Source organism: Mustelus asterias, unplaced genomic scaffold (genome assembly GCF_964213995.1).
Source record: "Mustelus asterias unplaced genomic scaffold, sMusAst1.hap1.1 HAP1_SCAFFOLD_3162, whole genome shotgun sequence".
In the NCBI taxonomy this organism is placed as follows: domain Eukaryota; kingdom Metazoa; phylum Chordata; class Chondrichthyes; order Carcharhiniformes; family Triakidae; genus Mustelus; species Mustelus asterias.
This window is the reverse complement of record NW_027593107.1, coordinates 20001-32500: the sequence shown is the minus strand read 5'-3', so window position 1 is coordinate 32500 and position 12500 is coordinate 20001. Positions and strand designations below refer to the sequence as shown.

At 55.1% G+C, this 12500-nt stretch overlaps 1 protein-coding gene across 2 annotated transcripts in view; it reads right to left on the bottom strand.

The window, feature by feature from the left end:
* Nucleotides 1–6955: 6955 nt before the first annotated feature.
* The window catches only part of LOC144490326 (tumor necrosis factor receptor superfamily member 12A-like), a 24045-nt gene continuing 18500 nt past the window's right edge, over nucleotides 6956–12500 (bottom strand). For both annotated transcript variants that reach the window (XM_078208096.1, XM_078208097.1), the window contains exons 3-4: nucleotides 11707–11841; nucleotides 6956–7573 (exon numbers count right to left, since the gene is read on the bottom strand). In XM_078208096.1, coding sequence (XP_078064222.1) covers nucleotides 7521–7573; nucleotides 11707–11841 — 188 coding nt within the window. In that variant the 3' untranslated portion in view covers nucleotides 6956–7520. The remainder of the gene's footprint in view (nucleotides 7574–11706; nucleotides 11842–12500) is intronic.

The window sequence follows — 12500 nt, the reverse complement described above, 5'->3', positions numbered from 1 at the left end:
CGCTCCCTCAGCACTGACCCTCCCACAGTGCGGCGCTCCCTCAGCACTGACCCTCCCACAGTGCGGCACTCCCTCAGCACTGACCCTCCCACAGTGCGGCGCTCGCTCAGCACTGACCCTCCCACAGTGCGGCGCTCCCTCAGCACTGACCCTCCCACAGTGCGGCGCTCCCTCAGCACTGACCCTCCCACAGTGCGGCGCTCCCTCAGCACTGACCCTCCCACAGTGCGGCGTTCCCTCAGCACCGACCCTCCCACAGTGCGGCGCTCCCTCAGCACTGACCCTCCCACAGTGCGGCGCTCCCTCAGCACTGACCCTCCCACAGTGCGGCGCTCCCTCAGCACTGACCCTCCCACAGTGCGGCGCTCCCTCAGCACTGACCCTCCCACAGTGCGGCGTTCCCTCAGCACCGACCCTCCCACAGTGCGGCGCTCCCTCAGCACTGACCCTCCCACAGTGCGGCGCTCCCTCAGCACTGACCCTCCCACAGTGCGGCGCTCCCTCAGCACTGACCCTCCCACAGTGCGGTGCTCCCTCAGCACCGACCCTCCCACAGTGCGACGCTCCCTCAGCACTGACCCTCCCACAGTGCGGCGCTCCCTCAGCACTGACCCTTCCACAGTGCGGCGCTCCCTCAGCACTGACCCTCCCACAGTGCGGCGCTCCCTCAGCACTGACCCTCCCACAGTGCGGCGCTCCCTCAGCTCCGACCCTCCCACAGTGCGGCGCTCCCTCAGCACCGACCCTCCCACAGTGCGGCGCTCCCTCAGCACTGACCCTCCCACAGTGCGGCGCTCCCTCAGCACTGACCCTCCCGCAGTGCGGCGCTCCCTCAGCACTGACCCTCCCACAGTGCGGCGCTCCCTCAGCACTGACCCCCCCACAGTGCGGCACTCCCTCAGCACTGACCCCCCCACAGTGCGGCGCTCCCTCAGCACCGACCCTCCCACAGTGCGGCGCTCCCTCAGCACCGACCCTCCCACAGTGCGGCGCTCCCTCAGCACTGACCCTCCCACAGTGCGGCGCTCCCTCAGCACCGACCCTCCCACAGTGCGGCGCTCCCTCAGCACTGACCCTCCCACAGTGCGGCGCTCCCTCAGCATCGACCCTCCCACAGTGCGGCGCTCCCTCAGCACTGACCCTCCCACAGTGCGGCGCTCCCTCAGCACCGACCCTCCCACAGTGCGGCGCTCCCTCAGCACCGACCCTCCCACAGTGCGGCGCTCCCTCAGCACTGACCCTCCCACAGTGCGGCACTCCCTCAGCACTGGCAACCAAGCCAGTTTAGCCTCGATTTTCAGTGTTTCCTTTGTGGGTTTATCATTCTTTGTTACAAGAGGTGAGGGAGGAAGAGAGATATAGTTGTGGCTGATGAGTCACAGACAAGTTTGGCACACGACTCACTTATCTATGAGGTGACCTGTTATAGGAGTCACTTACCTCAGCGGTTTATGCTTACGTTCTTCATTTGTGACAGATGTATTACTTTGCGTCATGTCGTGTGACTCTCTGGTTCAAAGGGGGGCACATGTTTGAAATTATTTCTTCGTAGCCTGGATTTAGACATCGCCGTCATCTATCCCAGCATGCCCCAGTAATAGGGCCTCCTTTTAGCACCCAGTTCGCCAAAGGCCAAGCTCAAGATGGCCTTAACAGCTCTCCAAAGCAGGCAGGAAAAGCCCAGGCTTAATTCCGGCCTTATCGTGCCGAGTTCGCCTCACTCATAGCCCCTCGAACACTGCAGGAAAAGCCCAGGCTTAATTCCGGCCTTATCGTGCCGAGTTCGCCTCACTCATAGCCCCTCGAACACTGCAGGAAAAGCCCAGGCTTAATTCCAGGCCTACAGTGCCGAGTTTGATTGGATTTGATTTATTATTGTCACGTGTATTGGGATACGGTGAAAAGTATTGTTTCTTGCGCGCGATACAGACAAAGCATACCGTTCATAGAGAAGGAAAGGAGAGGGTGCAGAATGTAGTGTTACAGCCATAGCTCGGGTGTAGGGAAAGATCAACTTAATATAAGGTCGGTCCATTCAAAAGTCTGACAGCAGCAGGGAAGAAGCTGTTCTTGAGTCGGTCGGTACGTGACCTCAGACTTTTGTATCTTTTTCCCCGACGGAAGAAGGTGGAAGAGAGAATGTCCGGGGGTGCGTGGGGGGGGGTCCTTGATTATGCCGGCTGCTTTTCCCCGAGGCAGCGGGAAGTGTAGACGGAGTCAATGGATGGGAGGTTGGTTGGCGTGATGGGACTGGGCTACATTCACGACCCTTTGTAGTTCCTTGCGGTCTTGGGCAAAGCAGGAGCCCCAGACCGAGCTGTGATACACCCGGAAAGGATGCTTTCTATGGGGCATCTGTAAAAGTTGGTGAGAGTCGGAGCTGACATGCCGAATTTCCTTAGTCTTCTGACAAAGTAGAGGCGTTGGTGGGGCTTTCTTAACTATCGTGTCGGCGTGGGGGGGACCAGGACAGGTTGTTGGTGATCTGGACACCTAGAAACATGAAGCTCTCGACCCTTTCTACTTCGTCCCCGTTGATGTCGACAGGAGCAGGTTCTCCTTTACGCTTCCTGAAGTCGATGACAATCTCCTTCGTTTTGTTGACATTGAGGGAGAGATTATTGTTGCTGCACCAGTTCACCAGATTCTCGATCTCATTCCTGTATTCTGTCTCGTCATTGTTTGAGATCCGACCCACTACGGGGGTGTCATCAGCAAACTTGAAAATCGAATTGGAGGGGAATTTGGCCGCACAGTGATCGATGTATAAGGAGTATAGTAGGGGGCTGAGAACACAGCCTTGTGGGGCACCGGTGTTGAGGACGATCGTGGAGGAGGTGTTGTTACCTATCCTTATTGATTTAGCTCAACTCAAAGCCCCCGAACACTGCAGGAAAAGCCCAGGCTTAATTCTGGGCCCTAGTGCTGAGTCAGGAAATATACAGTAAATGGCAGAACCCTTGAGAGTATTGATAGGCAGAGGGATCTGGGCGTACAGGTACACAGGTCACTGAAAGTGGCAACGCAGGTGGAGAAGGTAGTCAAGAAGGCATACGGCATGCTTGCCTTCATCGGCCAGGGCATTGAGTTTAAAAATTGGCAAGTCACGTTGTAGCTTTATAGAACCTTAGGCTGCACTTGGAATATAGTGTTCAATTCTGGTCGCCACACTACCAGAAGGATGTGGAGGCTTTGGAGAGGGTACATAAAAGATTTACCAGGATGTTGCCTGGTATGGAGGGCATTAGCTATGAGGAGAGGTTGGAGAAACTTGGTTTGTTCTCACTGGAACGACGGAGGTTGAGGGGCGACCTGATAGAAGTCTACAAGATTATGAGGGACAGAGTGGATCGTCAGAAGCTTTTTCCCCAGGGTGGAAGAGTCAATTACTCGGGGGGCACAGGTTTAAGGTGCGAGGGGCAAGGTTTAAAGGAGATGTACGAGGCAGATTTTTTACACAGAGGATGGTGGGGGCCTGGAACTCGCTGCCGGGGGAGGTAGTGGAAGCGGATACGGGAGTGAGTTTTAAGGGACGTCTTGACAAATACATGAATGGGATGGGAATAGAGGGATACGGTCCCCGGAAGGGTAGGGGGTTTTAGTTCAGTCGGGGGCAGCATGGTCGGTGCAGACTTGGAGGGCCGAAGGGCCTGTTCCTGTGCTGTAATTTTCTTTGTTCTTTAGCCTAACTCACAGCCCCTGAACCACTGCAGGAAACACCCAGGCTGATATCCCGGCCTGTAGTGCATGGTTAGCCTAACTAACAGCCCAAGAGGGACTGAGACTTCCCCACCTCCCCCAACACAGAGTAAGGGGAGGATAATCTAGTCCCAATTTAAATTAACTCCTCAAAATAATGCCCCGAATGGACATGATGGTAAAACTATCATCGTTGGAGTGAGTTACCCACAAGATAATCAGAGACTCCGTATCCCCTCGGTTAGACCCACACTGGGAGCACCGTGCACAGTTCCGGTCTCCGTATCCCTCGGTTAGACCCACACTGGGAGCACCGTGCACAGTTCCGGTCTCCCTATCCCTCGGTTAGACCCACACCGGGAGCACCGTGCACAGTTCCGGTCTCCGTATCCCTCGGTTAGACCCACACCGGGAGCACCGTGCACAGTTCCGGTCTCCGTATCCCTCGGTTAGACCCACACTGAGAGCACCGTGCACAGTTCCCGTCTCCGTATCCCTCCATTAGACCACACTGAGACATTCCCACATTCTCCCCCACTCCCTGTGGGAGTGAGTCCCACATTCTCCCCCACTCCCCCCGTGGGAGCGAGTCCCACATTCTCCCCCACTCCCCCCGTGGGATCGAGTCCCACATTCTCCCCCACTCCCCCCGTGGGAGCGAGTCCCACATTCTCCCCCACTCCCCCCGTGGGAGCGAGTCCCACATTCTCCCCCATTCCCCCCGTGGGAGCGAGTCCCACATTCTCCCCCATTCCCCCCGTGAGAGCGAGTCCCACATTCTCCCCCACTCCCCCCGGGGGAGCGAGTCCCACATTCTCCCCACTCCCCGTGGGAGCGAGTCCCACATTCTCCCCCACTCCCCGTGGGAGCGAGTCCCACATTCTCCCCCACTCCCCCCTTGGGATCGAGTCCCACATTCTCCCCCACTCCCCCCGTGGGATCGAGTCCCACATTCTACCCCACTCCCCCCCGTGGGAGCGAGTCCCACATTCTCCCCCACTCCCCTTGGGAGCGAGGCCCACATTCTTCCCCACTCCCCGTGGGAATGAGTCCCACATTCTCCCCCACTCCCCGTGGGAGCGAGTCCCACATTCTCCCCCATTCCCCCCGTGGGAGCGAGTCCCACATTCTCCCCCACTCCCCGTGGGAGCGAGTCCCACATTCTCCCCCACTCCCCGTGGGAGCGAGTCCCACATTCTCCCCCATTCCCCCCGTGGGAGCGAGTCCCACATTCTCCCCCACTCCCCCCGTGGGAGCGAGTCCCACATTCTCCCCCACTCCCCCCGTGAGAGTGAGTTCCACATTCTCCCCCACTCCCCCCGTGGGAGCGAGTCCCACATTCTCCCCCACTCCCCCCGTGGGAGCGAGTCCCACATTATCCCCCATGGAAATATTGTCCAAAGAATGTTTGCACAGACATAACTTTATTTCAGTATGTACATCAGATATCCAGCAAATAAAATTAATAATTACATTTACAGTCAGTGTACAGATATCTCCCTGAGAGAGAGAGAGGGGACTGAGAGACACCAGTCAGTGTACAGATATCTCCCTGAGAGAGAGAGAGGGGACTGAGAGACACCAGTCAGTGTACAGATATCTCCCTGAGAGAGAGAGAGGGGACTGAGAGACACCAGTCAGTGTACAGATATCTCCGTGAGAGAGAGAGAGAGGGGACTGAGAGACACCAGTCAGTGTACAGATATCTCCCTGAGAGAGAGAGAGAGGACTGAGAGACACCAGTCAGGGTACAGATATCTCCCTGAGAGAGAGAGAGGGGACTGAGAGACACCAGTCAGTGTACAGATATCTCCCTGAGAGAGAGAGAGGGGACTGAGAGACACCAGTCAGTGTACAGATATCTCCCTGAGAGAGAGAGAGGGGACTGAGAGACACCAGTCAGTGTACAGATATCTCCCTGAGAGAGAGAGAGGGGACTGAGAGACACCAGTCAGTGTACAGATATCTCCCTGAGAGAGAGAGAGAGGGGACTGAGAGACACCAGTCAGTGTACAGATATCTCCCTGAGAGAGAGAGAGAGGACTGAGAGACACCAGTCAGGGTACAGATATCTCCCTGAGAGAGAGAGGGGGGACTGAGAGACACCAGTCAGTGTACAGATATCTCCCTGAGAGAGAGAGAGGGGACTGAGAGACACCAGTCAGTGTACAGATATCTCCCTGAGAGAGAGAGAGGGGACTGAGAGACACCAGTCAGTGCACAGATATCTCCCTGAGAGAGAGAAAGGGGACTGAGAGACACCAGTCAGTGTACAGATATCTCCCTGAGAGAGAGAGAGAGGACTGAGAGACACCAGTCAGTGCACAGATATCTCCCTGAGAGAGAGAGAGAGGACTGAGAGACACCAGTCAGTGTACAGATATCTCCCTGAGAGGGAGAGAGAGAGGACTGAGAGACACCAGTCAGGGTACAGATATCTCCCTGAGAGAGCGAGAGGGGGAATGAGAGACACCAGTCAGTGTACAGATATCTCCCTGAGAGAGAGAGAGAGGACTGAGAGACACCAGTCAGTGTACAGATATCTCCCTGAGAGAGAGAGAGGGGACTGAGAGACACCAGTCAGTGTACAGATATCTCCCTGAGAGAGAGAGAGGGGACTGAGAGACACCAGTCAGTGTACAGATATCTCCCTGAGAGAGAGAGAGGGGACTGAGAGACACCAGTCAGTGTACAGATATCTCCCTGAGAGAGAGAGAGAGAGGGGACTGAGAGACACCAGTCAGTGTACAGATATCTCCCCGAGAGAGAGAGAGGGGACTGAGAGACACCAGTCAGTGTACAGATATCTCCGTGAGAGAGAGAGAGAGGGGACTGAGAGACACCAGTCAGTGTACAGATATCTCCCTGAGAGAGAGAGAGGGGACTGAGAGACACCAGTCAGTGTACAGATATCTCACTGAGAGAGAGAGAGAGAGGGGACTGAGAGACACCAGTCAGTGTACAGATATCTCCCTGAGAGAGAGAGAGGGGACTGAGAGACACCAGTCAGTGTACAGATATCTCCCTGGGAGAGAGAGAGGGGACTGAGAGACACCAGTCAGTGTACAGATATCTCCCTGAGAGAGAGAGAGGGGACTGAGAGACACCAGTCAGTGTACAGATATCTCCCTGAGAGAGAGAGAGGGGACTGAGAGACACCAGTCAGTATACAGATATCTCCCTGAGAGAGAGAGAGAGGGGACTGAGAGACACCAGTCAGTGTACAGATATCTCCCTGAGAGAGAGGGGACTGAGAGACACCAGTCAGTGTACAGATATCTCCCTGAGAGAGAGAGAGGGGACTGAGAGACACCAGTCAGTGTACAGATATCTCCCTGAGAGAGAGAGAGGGGACTGAGAGACACCAGTCAGTGTACAGATATCTCCCTGAGAGAGAGAGAGCGGACTGAGAGACACCAGTCAGTGTACAGATATCTCCCTGAGAGAGAGAGAGAGCGGACTGAGAGACACCAGTCAGTGTACAGATATCTCCCTGAGAGAGAGGGGGGAATGAGACAAGTGGAGAGTGACAGAGAGGGAGTGGGTGAGAATGATTGCGAAAGTTTTGGAGAGAGCAGTGAGTCAGAGACAGAGAAAGCGAGATATCGAGATACAGGTCAGCGGGAATGATAAGATGCAGACAGATTTTGTCAACGTCTCCAAGCGATTAGACCGCGTGTCTGGTTCTCTGAGTGTTGGCCGGGGAGCAGATTACGATTGGAACAATGCCCGGGAATGCCGCGGCCAATTGCGAAACTCTGCGTAGCGATCTCCAAGAATCTCTTCCGAACCCCTGACAGGACCGGGTGGTTAGCAGGAGGTCACAGGAGCAGAAACCCGGGAGACATCCCTTCCCCCGATTCCTCGATGGGCTCTGGGAAGAGTCGGGAAAGAAATGCAGAATGTAAAAATTCAACTCGCATCAATCTGTAACTAACCCCGTGCTGTACCTGTCCTGGGAGTGTTTGATGGGGACAGTGTGGAGGGAGCTTTACTCTGTATCTAACCCCGTGCTGTACCTGTCCTGGGAGTATTTGATGGGGGACAGTGCAGAGGGAGCTTTACTCTGTATCTAACCCCGTGCTGTACCTGTCCTGGGAGTGTTTGATTGGGACAGTGTAGAGGGAGCTTTACTCTGTATCTAACCCCGTGCTGTACCTGTCCTGGGAGTATTTGATGGGGGACAGTGTAGAGGGAGCTTTACTCTGTATCTAACCCCGTGCTGTACCTGTCCTGGGTGTGTTTGATGGAGACAGTGTAGAGGGAGCTTTACTCTGTATCTAACCCCGTGCTGTACCTGTCCTGGGAGTGTTTGATGGGGACACTGTAGAGGGTTCTTTACTCTGTATCTAACCCCGTGCTGTACCTGTCCTGGGAGTGTTTGATGGGGACAGTGCAGAGGGAGCTTTACTCTGTATCTAACCCCATGCTGCACCTGTCCTGCGAGTGTTTGATGGGGACAGTGTAGAGGGAGCTTTACTCTGTATCTAACCCCATACTGTACCTGTCCTGGGAGTGTTTGATGGGGACAGTGTAGAGGGAGCTTTACTCTGTATCTAACCCCGTGCTGTACCTGTCCTGGGAGTGTTTGATGGGGACAGTGCAGAGCGAGCTTTACTCTGTATCTAACCCCATGCTGCACCTGTCCTGGGAGTGTTTGATGGGGACAGTGTAGAGGGAGCTTTACTCTGTATCTAACCCCGTGCTGTACCTGTCCTGGGAGTGTTTGATGGAGACAGTGTAGAGGGAGCTTTACTCTGTATCTAACCCCGTGCTGTACCTGTCCTGGGAGTGTTTGATGGGGACAGTGTCGAGGGAGCTTTACTCTGTATCTAGCCCCGTGCTGTACCTGTCCTGGGAGTGTTTGATGGGGGACAGTGTAGAGGGAGCTTTACTCTGCCTCTAACCCCGTGCTGTACCTGTCCTGGGAGTGTTTGATGGGGGACAGTGTAGAGGGAGCTTTACTCTGTATCTAACCCCGTGCTGTACCTGTCCTGGGAGGGATTGATGGGGGGACAGTGTAGAGGGAGCTTTACTCTGTATCTAACCCTGTGCTGTACCTGTCCTGGGAGTGATTGATGGGGGGACAGTGTAGAGGGAGCTTTACCCTGTATCTAACCCCGTGCTGTACCTGTCCTGGGAGTGTTTGATGGGGGACAGTGTAGAGGGAGCTTTACTCTGTATCTAACCCCGTGCTGTACCTGTCCTGGGAGTGTTTGATGGGGGGACAGTGTAGAGGGAGCTTTACTCTGTATCTAACCCCGTGCTGTACCTGTCCTGGGAGTGTTTGATGGAGACAGTGTAGAGGGAGCTTTACTCTGTATCTAACCCCGTGCTGTACCTGTCCTGGGAGTGTTTGATGGGGACAGTGTCGAGGGAGCTTTACTCTGTATCTAACCCCGTGCTGTACCTGTCCTGGGAGTGTTTGATGGGGGACAGTGTAGAGGGAGCTTTACTCTGTCTCTAACCCCGTGCTGTACCTGTCCTGGGAGTGTTTGATGGGGGGACAGTGTAGAGGGAGCTTTACTCTGTATCTAACCCTGTGCTGTACCTGTCCTGGGAGTGATTGATGGGGGGACAGTGTAGAGGGAGCTTTACCCTGTATCTAACCCCGTGCTGTACCTGTCCTGGGAGTGTTTGATGGGGGACAGTGTAGAGGGAGCTTTACTCTGTATCTAACCCCGTGCTGTACCTGTCCTGGGAGTGTTTGATGGGGACAGTGCAGAGGGAGCTTCACTCTGTATCTAACCCTGTGCTGTACCTGTCCTGGGAGTGTTTGATGGGGGGACAGTGTAGAGGGAGCTTTACTCTGTATCTAACCCTGTGCTGTACCTGTCCTGGGAGTGTTTGATGGGGACAGTGTAGAGGGAGCTTTACTCTGTATCTAACCCAGTGCTGTACCTGTCCTGGGAGTGTTTGATGGGGACAGAGTAGAGGGAGCTTTACTCTGTATCTAACCCTGTGCTGTCCCTGTCCTGGGAGTGTTTGATGGGGACAGAGTAGAGGGAGCTTTACTCTGTATCTAACCCCGTGCTGTACCTGTCCTGGGAGTGTTTGATGGGGGACAGTGTAGAGGGAGCTTTACTCTGTATCTAACCCCGTGCTGTCCCTGTCCTGGGAGTGTTTGATGGGGACAGTGTAGAGGGAGCTTTACTCTGTATCTAACCCCGTGCTGTACCTGTCCTGGGAGTGTTTGATGGGGACAGTGTAGAGGGAGCTTTACTCTGTATCTAACCCTGTGCTGTACCTGTCCTGGGAGTGTTTGATGGGGGACAGTGTAGAGGGAGCTTTACTCTGTATCTAACCCTGTGCTGTACCTGTCCTGGGAGTGTTTGATGGGGGACAGTGTAGTGGGAGCTTTACTCTGTATCTAACCCCGTGCTGTACCTGTCCTGGGAGTGTTTGATGGGGACAGTGTAGAGGGAGCTTTACTCTGTATCTAACCCCGTGCTGTACCTGTCCTGGGAGTGTTTGATGGGGACACTGTAGAGGGTTCTTTACTCTGTATCTAACCCCGTGCTGTACCTGTCCTGGGAGTGTTTGATGGGGACAGTGCAGAGGGAGCTTTACTCTGTATCTAACCCCATGCTGCACCTGTCCTGCGAGTGTTTGATGGGGACAGTGTAGAGGGAGCTTTACTCTGTATCTAACCCCATACTGTACCTGTCCTGGGAGTGTTTGATGGGGACAGTGTCGAGGGAGCTTTACTCTGTATCTAACCCCGTGCTGTACCTGTCCTGGGAGTGTTTGATGGGGACAGTGCAGAGGAAGCTTTACTCTGTATCTAACCCGCTGCTGCACCTGTCCTGGGAGTGTTTGATGGGGGACAGCGTAGAGGGAGCTTTACTCTGTATCTAACCCCGTGCTGTATCTGTCCTGGGAGTGTTTGATGGGGACAGTGTAGAGGGAGCTTTACTCTGTATCTCACCCCGTGCTGTACCTGTCCTGGGAGTGTTTGATGGGGACAGTGTAGAGGGAGATTTACTCTGTATCTAACCCCATGCTGCACCTGTCCTGGGAGTGTTTGATGGGGACAGTGTAGAGGGAGCTTTACTCTGTATCTAACCCCGCACTGTACCTGTCCTGCGAGTGTTTGATGGGGACAGTGTAGAGGGAGCTTTACTCTGTATCTAACCCCATGCTGCACCTGTCCTGGGAGTGTTTGATGGAGACAGTGTAGAGGGAGCTTTACTCTGTATCGAACCCCGGTCTGTTCCTGTCCTGGGAGTGTTTGATGGGGATAGTGTAGAGGGAGCTTTACTCTGCATCTAACCCCGTGCTGTTCCTGTCCTGGGAGTGTTTGATGGGGACAGTGTAGAGGGCGCTTTACTCTGTATCTAACCCCGTGCTGTACCTGTCCTGGGAGTGTTTGATCGGGACAGTGTAAAGGGAGCTTTACTCAGTATCTAACCCCGTGCTGTACCTGTCATGGGAGTGTTTGATGGGGGACAGTGTAGAGGGAGCTTTACTCTGTCTCTAACCCCGTGCTGTACCTGTCCTGCGAGTGTTTGATGGGGACAGTGTAGAGGGAGTTTAATCTGTATCTAACCCCGTGCTGTACCTGTCCTGGGAGTGTTTGATGGGGACAGCGTAGAGGGAGCTTTACTCTGTATCTAACCCCGTGCCGTACCTGTCCTGTGAGTGTTTGATGGGGACGGTGTAGAGGGAGCTTTACTCTGTATCTAACCCCGTGCTGTACCTGTCCTGGGAGTGTTTGATGGGGGACAGTGCAGAGGGAGCTTTACTCTGTATCTAACCCCGTGCTGTACCTGTCCGGGGAGTGTTTGATGGGGACAGTGTAGAGGGAGCTTTACTCTGTATCTAACCCCGTGCCGTACCTGTCCTGGGAGTGTTTGATGTGGGACAGTGTAGAGGGAGCTTTACTCTGTATCTAACCCCGTGCTGTACCTGTCCTGGGAGTGTTTGATGGGGACAGTGTCGAGGGAGCTTTACTCTGTATCTAACCCCGTGCCGTACCTGTCCTGGGAGTGTTTGATGGGAACTTACTGGAGAAAGTTGTCTTTTTCACATTCCTGCGGAGTACGATTCCCAGCGTGATGCTCAGGATGACAAATCCTCCAGCAATTCCCACAATAATGAAGGTCAGTGTTTGTAGGGTCATGATCTCTGACCTTTTGCCGGCTGGGGTCACCATGGAAATTAACAGATGGAAAAGTAATTGAGTAATATTCGGAATGGCCGTCCTGATTCGCTCGTGCTTCTCCACACTGACATTATTCCATGCAGGATATTAATTGAGATATGTTCCAGAATTCCATTCCCTCCCACAGTGCGGCGCTCCCTCAGCACCGACCCTCCCACAGTGCGGCGCTCCCTCAGCACTGACCCTCCCACAGTGCGGCGCTCCCTCAGCACCGACCCTCCCACAGTGCGGCGCTCCCTCAGCACTGACCCTCCCACAGTGCGGCGCTCCCTCAGCACTGACCCTCCCACAGTGCGGCGCTCCCTCAGCGCTGACCCTCCCACAGTGCGGCACTCCCTCAGCACTGACCCTCCCACAGTGCGGCGCTCCCTCAGCACTGACCCTCCCACAGTGCGGCGCTCCCTCAGCACTGACCCTCCCACAGTGCGGCGCTCCCTCAGCACTGACCCTCCCACAGTGCGGCGCTCCCTCAGCACCGACCCTCCCACAGTGCGGCGCTCCCTCAGCACTGACCCTCCCACAGTGCGGCGCTCCCTCAGCACTGACCCTCCCACAGTGCGGCGCTCCCTCAGCACCGACCCTCCCACAGTGCGGCGCTCCCTCAGCACTGACCCTCCCACAGTGCGGCGCTCCCTCA